Below are 16,936 nucleotides of genomic sequence, written 5' to 3' on the forward strand. Positions count from 1 at the left end.
TCCCTCGCAGTAAAGTGAAAAGTTTGACTCTCTAGCCGATAAGAAGTAAACTGTTCGATTGGTAACAGTTGTTTCCTAAGACGATATGACAGCTTTGAGTCAGGCCATTCAAAACAAACGTTGGAGACAAGCTCGATTGCTAATCGAAGCTGGCTCTGATATAAACTGGAAAGGCCAAGACAAGCGTTCCGCGATCATGGAGGTTTGTTTCCTAGACGACGAAGAGAAAGCACTCGGCTTGGCAAAGATGCTTTTGAAAAACGGTGCCAAGCTTTGTTTTCAAGACGAACAAGGGCTTACCGCGTTATCGTATGCTTGTATTTTGCAAAGAAAAAAACTTGTCGCTCTGTTTCTTCAGTGGGTAGACTATAATTTAAACGCCGTCGATCGAAATGGAAACACAGCACTCTTTCACACAATAACTGTAGGAGATGTTTCGATTGTCAAGATGATTGTTAAGAAATTAAAACATTACGGTCTAAGTGTGGATACACAAAACAGCAAGGGAGAAACGCCGCTAATACACGCGCTAAAATTAGGACATACCCAGTGTGCAGATATTTTGATTGAAGAAGGAAAGGCTTCGTTGGAAGTATGCGACTTGGAATACTTTAAAACCGCAGCACAATGGAAAATAGAAATGCAGCGAAATGGGAAACGGATTATTTCTCCTTTTTACACCGTCGAAAATAAGGTGACAGAAAAATCCAAGAAAAAGTTGCGCAAAACAGTGAGTGCAAAAGCTATGAAAGTTTGTCTGCTGCCGGACATTGTTGAAAAGAAAAATACGAAGAAAGATCGGCCTTTGACTGCGCCTGATAGAATTAAAATTCCTGCCTTTTTTTCCCCTTGTACGCCAGTGCAGGAAGATTTACTAAGACTGTATGGAATATTCAATCAACAAACCACGAGCTCTTATCGCAAAGGGTATAAATTTGTCCCGAAACCGGTCAAACCTCTTCCGCCGTTAGCCGAAGAAGAAACGGAAGAACGCATTGAAGAAAACCCAGCCGAGCAGGGTAAATCTAAATTGAACTTCTCGCAGATAAACGAGATCAACGTGCGAATCAAAGGTTTGCAAAAAGCCGTTAAAAACAGGAAGAATTCTTCTTCACCACTGAGTAACACAAACACGGCAGGATCGCCACTGAATTCAGAAGGAAGTGTGAAATCAGGAAAGAAAAAAACTGCGAAGTTATTACGTAAAGGAGAGAGTATGGAATCACTTGGAATCGAGATATCTTTGGCGGCTGAAAAACACTAACGTTTTTACTAGGAAGAACACAGCTTCAGTCTTGAATTATTTCAATGATTCATCAGCTTTCAAAGAAAATAGAGGGTTGATAATAAAATGGGACCACTGCGGACAAGAACAGCTCTAGCGCAAACTATTTGTGAGAATAACAGTGTGAGCTAACTTTACATGTGTAAATGTTTCAACTTTGACAGTTGGCTTCAAATGTAATTACAGTAGTAACAAACAAATTTCATTTCTCTCTTTTACACGCAACTGCAAAGATCAGCTAAAGGTTACATCTCCTTTGATGCAAGGTAGATGTCAAGGCTATTATTATGGGGATGCTTTGCTAAAAATCAATCAGAAAAGAAATACACTGCTTACAAACTTGGGTGTCAAGAAACGCGCGACAAATATAAACTATTTTAACAGTTTCAATGAAGTTGGTTGCGAACAAACACAGTTCCCCTGCACACAAAAAACCGATGTTGTCAAATTTGCAAATATAATACAAGCCTCGTGATTGGCCGACTTGTCAAGTTTGCAAAGATATTACAAGCCTTGTGATTGGCCGACTGTGACAGTCCTATGATAAGACTTTTATAAATTTATTATTTTTATTAATAAAAAGAAGTTTCGTTACAAGACCAAGACAGGACCAAGGACAGGTCTTTTCGTCGCATGAAGACATCTATCGAAGGGTTTTCGGTTTCTGTTGCAACAAGCAACTTAGAGCGGTATGAGTTATGATTTGATGTAGCGTTTGACACTTCCGGTCCTCCTCCGATTTTCGCGTACACTTAAAGGAATCAGCTTTGACTGCAAAGGACTTGTAACGGGGTTGGACAAAGCGCAAAGGACTATGGGTAAAACGTCGCGTTGAAATGCATCACACAGGGTATGCGATTAATTAAGATAATAGAAAAAGTTTCGTTCTATTTAGTTAATTGACAAAAAAACTAGACATACAAAGCAAATCAAGACGTTGCGAACTTTATTGAAATGTTTGAAAAACAAAAATTCTTTTCAACCTCCCATCCATTAATATAATCGCCCGATAAACAATAACAATAAAAAAGATAATAAATAAGCTATCCTTACATATACTCTTGCCAATGTCAGCGCTGATCCCAAAGTCGTGAAAAGTGCACGATTTTCAAACAGAGCGCATCTGCATTTCGACGCTCTAGAAGAGCTTAATAAAATCGTGCCGATCAAAAAAACTCCACGAAGTTGACCCGTTCAGCGTCTTTTAATAATTTTATATTAAGTAATTTTCATATTTTGTATAATTGTCAATGATATTGGTTCCATTAATTGTTTTTACAAATGCTCTAGTAAACAAGTTATTTAAAAATGTTCATGTACGAACAAGCTTCTCTCTACAGAACATTTTATAAAAATGAACGGGCTTTACAATGGCACCGTAAGATTCTGGTCAGTTTGCAGTTCCAAAATAACGGTCGCCAAAATTCCCTAAAGAAAACAGAATAAAAAAATGTAAAACAGAATACTTCTTGAATGTTGATTGAAGTTGAAGGCTGCAGAGTAACCTTATTATGACCCCTACACAAACCCAGAAGTAGTAATTATTTATAATTCATAAATTCATTTTTGGGGAAGTGGTTTTTAGGAAATATGGTAGCTTTGAAGGCGTAGAGGGCCCCATGTTCTCAAGGAGGTCTGTGCTTCCCCAGGGGTTCATCTTAGGGAGGTCTGTGCTTCCCCAGGGGTTCATCTTAGGGAGGTCTGTGCTTCCCCTGGGGTTCATCTTAGGGAGGTCTGTGCTTCCTCAGGGGTTCATCTTAGGGAGGTCTGTGCTTCCTCAGGGGATCATCTTAGGGAGGTCTGTGCTTCCCCAGGGGTTCATCTTAGGGAGGTCTGTGCTTCCTCAGGGGTTCATCTTAGGGAGGTCTGTGCTTCCTCAGGGGTTCATCTTAGGGAGGTCTGTGCTTCCCCTGGGGTTTCAATATCTTTTTCCATAAGCAACTACTGCTGATCACGATGTACTAGGCAGCTGTGCTCGGGCAAGGAACTGTTAACCCTTTACCTCCCATGAGGGACCATGACATACTTTCTCCTTAAAACATCGGTTCAATACCGAGCAGACAAATGATGAAAATATAGAAGAATACTAATTAGAACATAGCTGGCAGAGTCGCGCAATCAAATTCACTATACGTAAGCGTGCTCAAAATCCCGATAGTGCACGCTGATAGCGTCAGCAAATCCGACTTCGCCAGAAATTTTTTTTCGCGCGAGCGGCCATTGTTAGCGCGGGGAAAAATAATATATTTCGCGACAATAACGGATACAAACAGAAACTCGGCCTACTAGTCCGAAAACGAAGACAATGTTTCGACCTTTTCCCTTGGGCTAGAGTTCTTAAATGAGGCAGAAAAAGAGAAAAACAAAGCAAAAGGAGACGCGGCATCAGCACCGTCACGATTCGCTTCAACTGTTATTGTTGTCCGTTTTTCGCGTCGGATTTGATGCACAATTCCACCGGCTATGTTCTAAAACAATTGGTTCATGCTTTCAGCTGTGCACTATCGAGTTATGGAGCACGTGGGAAGTTTGGAGAGCACTCAAGAAGCTAGAGTTGCCCTCGGCTATCGCCTCGGGCAACTCTTACGCTTCTTTCGTGCTCTCCAAACTTCCCGCGTGCTCCATAACTCGATAGTGCACGCTAAAGCATGAACCAATTGTTAAGTAGCTGGTGGATCATTAGTTGATCCAATACCAAATTCCCCTAACTCACATAATAAAAATTGAATGGCAGACTGTAAGGAGAATCACGAACTAGAGGTCTTATAGGTCAGCGGTAGACCGTTGGTAACCGGCTGTTATTGAAACTCCTACTTCCCTAGGAAATTTTGGTTTGGACTATTGCGGTAACATTTTTCTACACTTTCTGCCTATTCCAGTATATGTTGTTTTGTTGTCACTAGAGGTGACTACAGATTTGAGAAGAATTACTGTGCATGACGTTTGTGTAAAGGATGTTCAACAACTATTCACCGAAGTGGAGGTGGTTAGTGGTGAATATTTACCGAGCCGCGAAGCCACGAGGTAAATATCCACCGCTAACCACGGACACTGAGGTGAATAGTTGTTTTAGTATATACTAAAACAGTGAGATAATATACACCACCAAAAATTGATTTGAGTGATTTCTTCGCTTGTCACGGATGCAAACCGGGACGCCATTTGGTCCCGAGTTGCTCGGAGGTAAATAGCAAAGGATATTCTGAGTTTGACTAGCCAATCAGAGCGCGCCTTCAACGCTATCCACTATTTTAGTATATACTAAAAAGCTGATAGATCTACCCGCGGCTAGGGTGCTGTTAAAACCCCTGTTGGAGCGCTGGACTAAATTAACCTTCTAAGGCTTTGCAAAGGGGCTCACAAGCAGCAGGCGACTCTTAACACCCAATATCAGATTTGTAATTCTCCCCACCCCCCCCCCCCCCCCCCTAGCTGCTGGTCATTTCCTTATGAACAAATTACAAGAATTTAGCTTCACATCATTAGAACACCCTCTGACTGATAAGTACCTGTACTCTCAATGCCTTTCTGTTTGACAATATTATTTGTATGATAGGGAGAAGTTAGTCAGTAGGTGTAACTCACCTATTCCTGGTATGATGTGATATTTATCGTTGACCTCTGGGTCCACTGCTGCCGTGACTATCTTAACCTTTGGGTATGCATAAGCTATCGTGTGAACACCTGAAACAAAACAACTGAACCGTCTTATTCCCATACACAAAAACGTCCTCTCCCCCCCTCCCTCCCTGGCTACTATTCTGTATAGAAGTAAGGTAAAAATGGTAAGTACACTCCAAACTTGTGTTTTGAAGAACCAGATAACTCATCAGTACCGTTGTAGCCCTTGTGCGTCCACCCCACGATACCCAAACCTTTCCCTCCCCTTCCCTATCATTTGCTACCCCCCCCAACATTGAAGTGTTATGTCCCAAAATAGCACATAGGCCGTTACCGCCTTCTATGTTTTAAAAAATTATTGTTAGTATCCGAGTCTGAACCTCATCTTTCAGATAGCTTGCGCATCACACTTCAGGGTGGGGTACCCACATGACAACTGTTTGGCACGGCAGTGTTATCTTGTCCTTCCGAACCAAAAACTAAATTAGACCAAAATTGAACATGCTCCATATCCGACTTGGCCAACTACGATCTCTACCTGTTTTTAGGCCTGGCTTCAAAAGGCTGTACAGAGTTTTCAGAATCCGTTTCCCGGATCTATTGAATGACAGTTTTTCGTTACATCTGTTTCTCCCCTTTTATCGTTTAAAAAAAAAGATGAAGAAAAGATAGAAAGTTATGTGTTAATAAGTTACACTGGCTATTGAATGTAGACTACATAAATTTAACAAGTTAACATACCTGGTTCAGCAGTTATCAAAGACAAGAACAGAATATTCTCCTCTTTAACATCATGGTCCTGTAAGATTGGTGTTATTGATATCAATGAAATGTTTAAGCTGCAGTTTCATGTCTAATAGGAACTAGTCTATGCTGAAATTCTGCCAAAAATGGCTCGGGGATTACTGTTTATGACATTCATAAAGCTGAGCCTATGAGGATATCACTGTAGCTGAGTCAAGGTGCACGTTCTAGAAGTTCAATATCACCCCAAACTATAGTCGAATTGAAGAAAACTACAAAATGTAAGCATTGGAAAAAACACATACCTCTTACTGACCGAGTGTGAGGTCCATATTTAAGTTACGGAGAGAGTTATTCGCGCTCGGATTTAGGGCCCAAGCGCAAAGCGCCGGGGCTATAAATCTGAGTGGAAAAAATGAAGTTCCATAACTTAAAGTACGGACCGAGAAAATTAAGTTCTGTAGGTTCAAATAGAGAGAGGAGATTTCAACCCAAACAAACTTTCGAATTTAGTAGCCCGTACGATGAGATATAGCCCGCTAAATTGACCAATCAAAGCGCGCGTACGAACTGAGCTGTGATAATAGAGGAGAAACACTCCAGACTATTTTAACTACAAGCGGAGAAGACTTACATGGATTGTTGGTGCCAAACTATAAAGAAAAACTAAATAACTTAATCGCGAAATTGTAAAATTTATGCAAGTTTCATGTTACTCAACATGTCTAAGTCTTATCTTAAACACGAAGGCGGCTATAAAAGGAGCCTCAGGTTCCACTGGACCATTTGTCAATCAACCGTCGTGAGATGTAGAACTCTCAGAGTCAAGTCAGCTTGAGCTTCAGCTACTCCAGAGCAGTGAACAGCGGGCGCATTCCTCAAAATTGTTTTATGTTTTCATCACAATACAAGAATTTTTGAGATTTGTATTTCCTTTCTCCAATGGAAACTGTCTTTATTTGTGGCGGTAAATTTGAGATGGAAGTAGGTGGTTCGCACGTTACCTCATGCCACCATGCTGGTAGAAGTAAACAATAGATATCTCATTAGCTCCTTTTGTTCGTCTACCAGCATTTAAATTTGACCCGCGCACGTCAACGGTGAGTGACAAATGAGCCTAGGTCTTCCCAGGGAAGACTTCCTTATATGGCGCGCCTTCGTGTTTAATTCCTTCCTACAATAAGTCCCATTGCGCATGTGGCTTAACTTTACTTTGATTCCTCCGCTTACCAATAAAACTCGGATGGCCATGAGCGCTGTAAAAAGAAAACAAATCTTGTAAGAAGAGTGAGCACTCTTTAATCCCCAAGATTTGGTTGTTAACTCTCCCCTCTAGCCGTTACACAATTCCTTGCAAAATGAGTTAAGATAATTTGATGTTAGATCAGAATAACTTCTAAATGATAACTTTGAGTATTCTCACTAGCTGTTTGCTGGATATTGTATGGATCTTATAGGGAGAAGTTACTTGTTAATCACTTCTGGGGGTCAAAGGATTAACTCTGCGAGATATTCTCTAGCTTGTGACTGAATTGCCACTCAATATCACACTAAATGTTGACTACAAATGATGATATACGGTTGGAATATCCACGAACCTGCTGCACCTGTTGCCACAGTAGCGTCCATAAGTATCACATGATCTTCACTTATGCCCTTTGGAAGACGATGATAATGTAGCTTGAAAAAAAAAAAAAGAGTTTGTTTTAAACAAAAGGGCGAAATATGTGTCACAATCGTGTTACAATCAAGACTAAAGGACTGGCTGTTGTAATTCAGTTGGTTTTGGTTTACGACACTCAATCCATACTTACTCAAGAAAACCAAATCGAAAATTATAAAGCTTGGGAAAAGACTAACTTGTGAAATTTGCCAACCTAGTAAATGATCTCTTAGACCCTCTTGTTGAGTCATTTAGTAGCGAATCATTTGCAGCATCTTATTTTAAGTGGGTCATTTTCAGCAGGTCATTTTTAGTGAGTTATTTTCAGCAGGTCATTTCAGAGTCATTCCCGGCAGTCATCAACAATGACAACTTTATTAGACCTTTAAACTTCATAAGTTGTACTGACATCCACTTAATTATTATTAATTAATCTAAATATTATTAATCTAATCTACACGTTTTACAAGATATCAACATTAATCGGTTGGCAAGCAAACTTTCATGTTCATGAAGACCGTTCACGCCCGCAAATAGCAGGAACTATTCCCTGCGTCGAACTTGAAAAATTTTAATTACTCAAGAAGTGCAAATCCTGCTATCTCCTTTCACCAATTTGCTTAGAAACCATAAAGTAATACAGCAAAATGAAAGTTGATGTTTGTATGACTTAGCACCCTCACCTCGGGTTCTGATGTCATTTCATTCGTTTGAATGAGAATCTTTCCTATTCTGACATCTTTACACAGAGATTCTAAGGCTGGTTCCATTGTTTCACCTGCCCTCAGTATTGATACACCACACAGCTACAAAGAAGCAGGACAACAGTGTGTTAAATCAAGATGCTTCCTCACCCTCGAGGTGTCACCAAGGCCTAACAGTTATCCCCCACTGGACCCTGGGTAAAGCGGTCCAGGTTGGAGACCAGGGCCAGGTCGTTCAAAGTTGGGTTAAGACAACCCAGGGTTAGTGTGAAATTTGATTTCTTACCTGAAAGCTCTAACAAAAAAATTCAATATAATTCTTTTTGTCTACAATTTGATTATTGGATGCTCTGAACAGAATATAGAAAATTATCACCAAACGGCTTTTGAACAAAGTAATAGAGAAACCCAGATTAAAATTTAACTTGGGTTAGCGTAAATCGGCATTTGAACAACTGACAATAATAATAATTTAATATTTATATTGTGCAAATTAACACGTGGATATGATCAAATGCGCATCACAACACTTTTGGGGGGACTTTGGCAGGACTGCATGAGCAGTTTACAAACAATCGAAGGAAACTTATTTGAAGATGCCTCCTCCCTCCCAATTCCCAGTAAACAGGCCAGACCACATCACAGTAATCTCGTGAGTGGGTTCTTCAACATCCCCTGCCTAACCAAATTAACTAATTAATAGATGCGGGAGAAGGAACCCACGGTTTATTCGTCCTTATCCGAGAAGACTAGAATGTCTATCCATTTCTTGATATTAAAGAAAGGTAGCTCCTTCTCCTCAGTTATTTTAAGACCTTAAGTGTTGGTCCGGCCGGGGCTCGAACCATCGACCTCGACCTCCTGCACAACAGTCCAGCGCTCTAACCAAATGAGCTAACCGGAAGGCAGTTGAGACCAGACCAGGTCATTTTTGTTGTGTTTTTGGGCAAGACACTTAACTCTAACAGCACCTAACAGTGTCTCAATCCACCAAGAGGTGTCAATAGGTACTGGTGAAGTGTCATGGAAACCTGAAGTAATACTGAGGGAAACCTGTAATGGACTGGCATCCCATGCAGGGGTGGGGGGGGGTGGGGGATACTAATACTTCTGCTGACTTCATGCTACAGAAACTGTGGAAAGCTCTACCTCGATGGGGGACTTGATTCACATACAACTTTTCCCTGGCCACAAAGATTATAGACATTCCTAAATGCTACAAATTTGCTTTTGATGGTAATCCAAAGAGTTTGATAGTTATCTGAAAATAACAACCTCAGGCTAATAAGTTTGTTTCTTCTCATAATTTACATTCTGGATAATGCATTATCAATAAAGATTTGGAAATGCAAAGACAATCAAAAACCAACGATAAAAACTGACGTTTCGGTGTCATCATGACGCCATTGTCAAGGAGAAATAAAAATTACAAAGTTTGCGGCAAGGTGTAACACTAAATTAGCATAAATGTGTTAGGAGCAAATTATACAAATACTTTTGCGCGAATTGAATTGCTTTGCATGTTCAGAGTGGGTTTTAGGTCTCTGATGAAAAGCATTTCGTTCACCAAGCAATCAAACTTGTTACTACACTTTTTCAGAATGCTAAAACGTTTCAGTAGGTCTTTCGGGACTTCGCTGCGCCGTTCGTGGTAGTGTTTATATATTTAAGATGCCTTTCGTTTATGTCCATCCACATAAATGCATTGTCATCAAAAGGAGAAATTACATGTTCATCACTGTTGAGAGTCCAGGGTTTAAACATAGATAAGAGCAAAGATTGAGTCTAATTTACCCTTTTGCCTGCAAATTTTCTTCCTTCATAAATTTTGCCTTCCATTGTTGTTACAACATGCTTCTAAAAAAAAACAAAAAAAAACAACACACAAACAAGTATAAATACAAATTGCATCATAAGGTGTTAATGCTAAACTAGAAAAAAAATATCCATCTGCAGTACATACCACTGGAGCTTTCTAGATCTTACAAATTGTGGAAGCTTGCAAATACCTAACAGGAACATTTGTTTACCCACAACTGAAAGAAAAGCCTGCTTGGGTTTACTTGTTTGCCCTATGGGATCAATTATTTCCTTTAACCCTTTAAAACTCCCACGAGTGACCATATCGACACCATATCAAGCAGAGAAGTAATGAGAATAAAGAAAAATATCAACGAGGGGATTATGGGTTGATCCAATACCAAATTCTCCAAACTAACATCATAAGAATTGTATAGCAGACAGTGAAGAGAATTATGAATGAGATCTTGTGAGTAAAACGGTTAAGTGCACTTGGTAAAAACCCACCAAGTTTAAGTAGCAGCATTGATTCGAAGCTTAACCCTTTAACTCCAAGATCTTATTTCTTATTCTCCCCTCTAGCTGCTACACATTTCCTTGTAAATTAGTTAAGAGGATTTTGGTGTTAGCTCAAGATAACAACTTCTAAGTTATAAGTTTGATCATTTTCATTACCTGTTTGCTGGGTTATGTATCGATATCATAAGGAGAAGTTTCACGTTAATCACTTAATGGTTTAGCTCACCAAAGATTTTGCTACAGTTCCTAAGAAGAGCATCAGAGTAGGGAAAACCTAAGGTATGGAATTAAATTTCTAGTGGAATTTTGAAGGAAAGCTACGTACTTTGAAAGGTAGAAGTGAAAGTGCATGTTCAATGAGAATTCTCATCAGTCTCTTGGAATAAAAGATAAAGTCATCTCGACTAGCCTCTTCATTCCTGAAAAGAAACAATTACCACTAAGAAATTCATAAAAATTAATGTGCTCACAAGCAAAACTATTCAAATGAATGTATCAACTCTTAAATGTCCATAAAACCCTGTTATTAAGCCTCTTTGTGACTTGCAATTTGAAGTTCAAGGTTCTCAGAGTTTTGAAAATACAATTAAAAGTACTCTTTTGTAAACATTCCAGATCTCTAATCTAAAAGTGGATTTTGTTAAATTTTATTTTTAGCTGTCTAAGTGTTAAGGGTACCGTACACGTTTGGAGACTTAACCAGTGGCCTTGCCAAAGGTCACTGTTGAAACAATGAAGATCAAAATATCCACATTACTAACCTAATAATTGCATGTAATCCTCTGACTTGTGGTGTACTTTCTAAAATACTAAGTGAACTGGGAAGTGGCTGTCCTTGATGAAACGACCGAAGCTGTGCTCTGTAAATCATCAGAGGATGTAACAGAAGTACAACAAGTCAGTTAAAAGTACCTTAATAATAAAAAGATTAAAACGACAAATTTGCAATTGATGACATTAAGGCCCAAAATGTGCTGTGTCATCTTTTTTGTAGCAGAATTTGTGACTTTAAGTTTCCTTTATGAGTGGTACAAAGGAAACAATGAGCTATTTCATCATAATTTCCAGGAGATATTACACAGCTATCATATGTACACACTAATAAATGGGGTACTTTTCTAAAGAAACTGTGATGCTGCTTCGGTGGTTATCATCAACTGAGTTGACAATGTAAATTGACAACCAGGAATAGTTTCAAGAGACTCTCTGTCAGAGCAAATGTACAAACTAGTTAAGTTCATTTGTGCAAACAGTCATGTCTTTCAACAATGGTGTCACACTTATTTCCTACCTGAAATTAAATCCTCTCTGAAGGGAAATACAAAGCGATAGAGAAATAAAGTAAATTAATTTTTTTCTGATTAAAATTTTACTTGAGTCAAAGGTCAAAATCAAAATACACAAGGAAACCAAATTTAACCTGTTCCAGCTGTGTTCTGACATGGCGCACAATCAGATCAATAGCAACATTATTTTCACCACCTGGGTAATTGAAAGCAAAGTTTTCTGAATAAATCTTAACCCTTCAACATCCATGAGTGACCAAGACAGACTTTCTCCTTACAATAGCCCTACGATGTCAAGCAGACAAGTGTTGAGAATAAAGAAAAATATCAATTAGGGGATTATTAGTTGATCAAATACCAAATTCTCCAAACTTGAATTGTAAGAATTGTATAGCAGACAGTAAGGAGAATAACTATGAAGATCTTGAGAGAGAAAGGGTCAACCCCTTACACCCTTGAATCAGCATTCATATTCTTCACACTGTTTTCTCTACATTTACTAAAGTGTTGCTGACATCAAGAGTGTCTTGAGTTGCTGATCATTTCCTTTATTCTTGTGACCTTGATGTGTAATAAAGGAGTGAAATTGTAAGGAGAAACCAGATGTTTATTGCTCTCAGAGTGCAAGGCATTAAAAGAAAAGTAACTGCTTTTTGTTTCAAAAAGGGATTGTTTGAAGTATATTTTGGTTGATGAAATTGTTGAAAGAAAACTATGAAGAGGACTTTCACAATGGTAAATTCAAAGAAAATTTCTCATAAAACATACACACCTCTTGGGACAACAATGTCAGCAAACACAACAGTTGGTGCTATGTGCTGATCAAAAGCCTGAATTTCAAATAATGCAAAATATGTAAAAATGAAGGAAGGTGACATACAAAAAGCACTTTTTGGCTCTATGGAAAAGTTAACAATTTTAACAGAACCTCACTATACAAAACAGCACGAAGCACACGAGACGATGATGGAATTTGGCCGCTCTATTATGGATTCAAATGGTTAGAGGAGAGAAACTTTTAAGGTAGGCAGATCTCATCCAGAAGGGACGGAGAAATTTTGCTTTCTTTGTACATGAACAAACAACTGGAGCATATTATAAAGATCTTGCAGCTGTGTACCAAAAGGCTCATGCAAACTACCAAACAGCAATAGCCTCCTTCCCCCTGGTGAACTACAGGTGAAAAAAAAAAAACCTTTTTTGACAAAAAAATGGTCAATCCTGAAGTTGGGTATAAAAAAACTTCCAAGTAAGTCTCTCTAAACCTGTGACACATTAACCAAAGATTCCAAATGACAAGGAAAAAAACTGGAAAAAAAGAAGTGCATTTTGGTATTGATTTCATAACAATGTAAGCAGTTACACTATAACCCCCTTTTAGCTTAGTTGTGGCCATTAACAGTAATACCTCTAGGGAACTGCACTTTATCACAGACACACTACATCATATCCTTAATTACTCCTACAGGAAGTTCAGCTTAGTTGGAATACTATAGTCTACAAAATACAGGTACATACAGGTTTCACAAAAGTGTTGTACTGCTGCAAGACACCAACAAGGTCCCTCTCTCGTTCAGAGATGTCTCTTTTCAGTCTGGATGAATGGGCATGAATGATGAAATGTTTAGAAAGTAATAAAGTACACAGCTTTCCCCCCCCTTTTTTTTTTCAAATCAATGACAGGATTTAGGATATTTATTTTTACAGAGGGAAGAAAAACAAAACAGGAAGAAAACCCATGAAAGGTTAACCTCAAGAACCAATAACAAACTCAACACAAATGCAACATCAACTTAACCCATTAATGGCCGCAGCTTTTGTGGAAAACTGTGTTTTGAAGCTAGCCGAGCAGATTTCAGGTCACTGTTGTGGTTTTAAAAGCTCAAACTTACCAAAAACCCCTTGACAGCTCGTGCACTTGACGGCCTTTCGATCCAAATGCAAAATGGAGGCCTGAAAATCTCGGGCACGCGCAGAGAGCAAAATTTTGACATAGTTTTTGGGTTGAAAAGTCATGCCCCACTTACGACTTTTACTTTTCTCTCTTTCTCCTGCCCTTTTTTTCCCCTCTCCTTGCCTGAAGTTTCTCCTCACTTGCTGGAAATTGAGTAGGCTTCACTTTGGTGTAGAGATTTTTCAAAAACTACTCATTATTTTCAAAGCACATGCTTGGAAAGGTAGGTGGGTACTGAAACACGATTTTGGTGCAGATTTTCAGCTCAAAGTGACATGGTTTTTTGGCTATTTCTCCAATCTCCTTCGCTCAGTTGTGCTCATTCTGGTATCGTCTGTAAGATATTTTCAACCTGTTTAAGTACGTGCTCAAATTCGTACTCCAGGGTTAAAAGTGATGACGTCACAAGGCGTAGAAAGGGTGTGGGTCCCTATGGGCGCATACGGGCGCACTGGACGTCAATAGGTTAAGGAATCCAACAAGGTCACAGAAGCACACTAGGAGTGCTCTTAACATTGTAGCAACCCTGCTAAGGGAGATATCTTACAGCTGCAATTGGCAAAACTCAAAGGCAAGAGTATAAGGGCATTCATGTTTCTTACCAGAAATGTTACCTAAACTGAACATAAAAACTGTTCAGGGAGATTAACATTCTTGCAGCTTATTTTTTTTTTTTTTTTTTCATCAAGCACAAAACTAGTACCTAATTGAATTTTTCTCTGATTCAACTTTCAATTTTTAAACAAACATCTGGAAAGTCTTTCACTCACCGTCTTGCCAAGCGAACATCAGGATCAGCATCAACAAAAACCTTCATATCCATCAACTACCAGTAGGCAAACAATCAAGAAAATAAGTAAGATAACTGTAAAACCAAAACTAAACTGATGTTTCAACAAAAGGTAAGTGAGATTTCTGGCTTACATCTCGCAACTCTTTGTACGCAAACGCCATGATTCCTTCAAAGATAATGACATTTGCACCATATAAATTAGTCTGTGAAAAAACATGAAAAAGAAAACAACATCATTGTGTAAGAGCCCCTTTTTTCATGATAGTTTACACTGAGTAAAGTAATATTACTTAAACACTTCACATCTAACATCAGTTTGCACATTCTCCATACGGTTCTCTTTGCTCCCTTAGCTGTTGACAAGGAGAATATGTTTAACAGACTAGAGCCTTTTTAGTTTGTGATTGTTTAATTTATTCTTATAACCTTAACATTTGATTCAGAGGTGCTGTTATCAAGAGAATTAAGATGCTTAGTAACTTTTTTTGAGTCAAAAGGTTTATTGAATGAACATCTTCCCCAACTCACCATGCATAAGACCACAGAAGACCATAGACACAATATACATGGACAGAACATTATTTGAAGCAAAGTACAGACAAATTTTTTTGTTGGGTATAAGCAGACCATTATTTGCAGGCAGTTATTTGATGGGCTTTTGGCCAATGAAAAAGAAGGAAAATGCATCAAATGATAAATGAATTTATGCTTCTAACTCTCTGAACCCCAAGAGTGACCAGCATCTACATTCTCTTTACAGTAATTCTGCTGAATCTTTCAAAGAGATAATGAGAATTAAGGAAATCATTGCCAACTTAAGAAGCATGGATAAAAAATAGGCAGTTAAGACTGCATACGGCTACTGTTGTCGCATCCCACATATTAGGGACCTTAAGAAACCACGACGGCGATGGCAACGAGGACGTGGAAAAACAAGACATCTAATTGGCAGAACAATAGCCAAAATTTGCGTCGTCTGCGAACCGGGGTTAGCACAAGAACCTCCCTGTTCCTCTATCAATCTAATCTCTAGGCTCCAATAACAATTAAACTACTGGCTTCTTTTAATTTTAATTTTGCTGGTTAATTAATATATATATTTTTAATTTCATTGCAATTCCATTTTTGTGAGACTTTTGTTTCACACAATTAGGCACTGTGTTATATAATACTCTGTCATTCCTCCATTTCACCGTTCCATAGGGTCACTGTTAAACTCAAGGTAATGTATTTCTCAAACCTTGCTCCCTTTGCAAATTTGTTGACTCTTCTGAGCATTTGCCACCGATCGAAATGGTAAAATGCTCTCTTTTCAAATAAAAAAAAATTTTTCTTCAAAGCTTCCATGATGTTCACATCAAACTTATTTAGATATTTCTGAAAGGAAAAGTCTTTTTTCAATTACATGCCGCAGATGCTACTGTGAAATTATATTGAGATGTTTATCAGCTTTTGTGGTGTCACAGCAAGAACTGAAAATTAATATCTTTGGATCTACTGGGCATAATTCACTGATTCAAATGACAAAATGCTCTTTCTTCAAAGAAAGAAGTTTTCCTTTAAGTTTTCATGATGCACTGATCACACTTTTTCAGACATTTCTGCACAGTCAAGTTTTGTCTTTACATACGCCACCCTGAAGTAATTGTGAGATGTTTATTGTCTTCTGTAGTAGTCTGAAACAAACAATCAGCAGCATCGGAAAACAGTGTAATCACATGCTAATTCCGAGTAACATTCAAGGCGATCCAAAGAAACCATTACCAAGCCTTGAACGACCAAAGATGTACTGAAACAAACAAAAGCCAAGAGTGACGAATACCAGGTAAGACTCAGCAGACTTTGTTGCAGGTGAAGAGGTCATTCGTATTCTATTGTAACAGTTATACTCACTCAATAGGACAACATTATGGCTTTGCCTCCATAGGAGGCAGTAGCCATAAAAACACATTCTCTTTGTCAGTACCAAAGGAAAAGTACAGAAAAGAGAATGGAGAAAATGGATATTGATGTTAGCAAGTTAAGGGTTAAAATACACAGAAACACTGTGGAATAGGCACCATACCATCTGTTCCAGTCTACCATGAGTTTTGAAGTCATAAATGGGCACCTAAATGGAAAAGGTCAGAAAATGCTTGAGGCAAAAATTCCATAATTTACTATTTTAAGGCATAATGCCTTGGCATGTACATGTACTACAAAATAAGTGATCAATGTACAAACTAAATGTAATTTTCTTGACTAAAAAGAGTTATAAAGAAAGTCAAGTACAAGACTTTGCTGAACACCCACCAAGAAGTGTAACCTTACATGTTTTTGTCACAAAAGCAACACTGCCTAAAAAGTATAGTACCAGCCAGAGAGATCGCAAAAATACATGTGTTGAGTGCACGCAGTGTGTGCATTGTCGCAAGGCAAAAATACATATGACCAGCGCATTTTGTTAACTTAGTTGCACCTGGGGCAGCATCTTATGAGTCAACCAACATACCTGAACACTCTTTCCTTCTTTTAACTTTTTCAAGACACTTGCAGCTAGGTCAGCATCAAAAGAATCTAACAGTACA

The 16,936-nt window shown here is 38.6% G+C and overlaps 2 protein-coding genes across 4 annotated transcripts in view; one reads left to right on the top strand and one right to left on the bottom strand.

Annotated features, from left to right (window-relative positions):
- On the top strand, positions 1-2,748 carry LOC111336773 (uncharacterized). Its single transcript, XM_022942929.2, has one exon. It carries the CDS (start codon positions 86-88, stop codon positions 1,262-1,264), a length of 1,179 nt encoding a protein of 392 aa, XP_022798664.2. The 5' UTR covers positions 1-85; the 3' UTR covers positions 1,265-2,748.
- Positions 2,211-16,936, bottom strand: part of LOC111336772 (uridine-cytidine kinase-like 1) — a 24,697-nt gene continuing 9,971 nt past the window's right edge. The window contains exons 6-23 of one of the 3 annotated variants that reach the window (XR_015994726.1): positions 16,861-16,925; positions 16,435-16,479; positions 14,501-14,572; positions 14,347-14,402; positions 13,141-13,216; positions 12,395-12,452; positions 11,757-11,818; positions 11,628-11,644; positions 11,098-11,196; positions 10,662-10,755; positions 9,812-9,874; positions 7,997-8,119; positions 7,249-7,330; positions 6,881-6,906; positions 5,648-5,705; positions 5,445-5,541; positions 4,871-4,969; positions 2,211-2,713 (exon numbers count right to left, since the gene is read on the bottom strand). Coding sequence is in view for 2 of the 3 variants with exons in the window: in XM_022942926.2 (XP_022798661.1) it covers positions 2,676-2,713; positions 4,871-4,969; positions 5,648-5,705; positions 6,881-6,906; positions 7,249-7,330; positions 7,997-8,119; positions 9,812-9,874; positions 10,662-10,755; positions 11,098-11,196; positions 11,628-11,644; positions 11,757-11,818; positions 12,395-12,452; positions 13,141-13,216; positions 14,347-14,402; positions 14,501-14,572; positions 16,435-16,479; positions 16,861-16,925 (1,133 nt within the window). In the remaining variant the exon portion in view is untranslated. Of the gene's footprint in view, positions 2,714-4,870; positions 4,970-5,444; positions 5,542-5,647; positions 5,706-6,880; positions 6,907-6,947; positions 7,001-7,248; positions 7,331-7,996; positions 8,120-9,811; positions 9,875-10,661; positions 10,756-11,097; positions 11,197-11,627; positions 11,645-11,756; positions 11,819-12,394; positions 12,453-13,140; positions 13,217-14,346; positions 14,403-14,500; positions 14,573-16,434; positions 16,480-16,860; positions 16,926-16,936 lie in introns of those variants that run through there. The other 2 variants (XM_022942926.2, XM_088743389.1) reach the window with 2 other exon arrangements.

This window comes from Stylophora pistillata, chromosome 13 (assembly GCF_964205215.1).
Source record: "Stylophora pistillata chromosome 13, jaStyPist1.2, whole genome shotgun sequence".
In the NCBI taxonomy this organism is placed as follows: Eukaryota; Metazoa; Cnidaria; class Anthozoa; order Scleractinia; family Pocilloporidae; genus Stylophora; species Stylophora pistillata.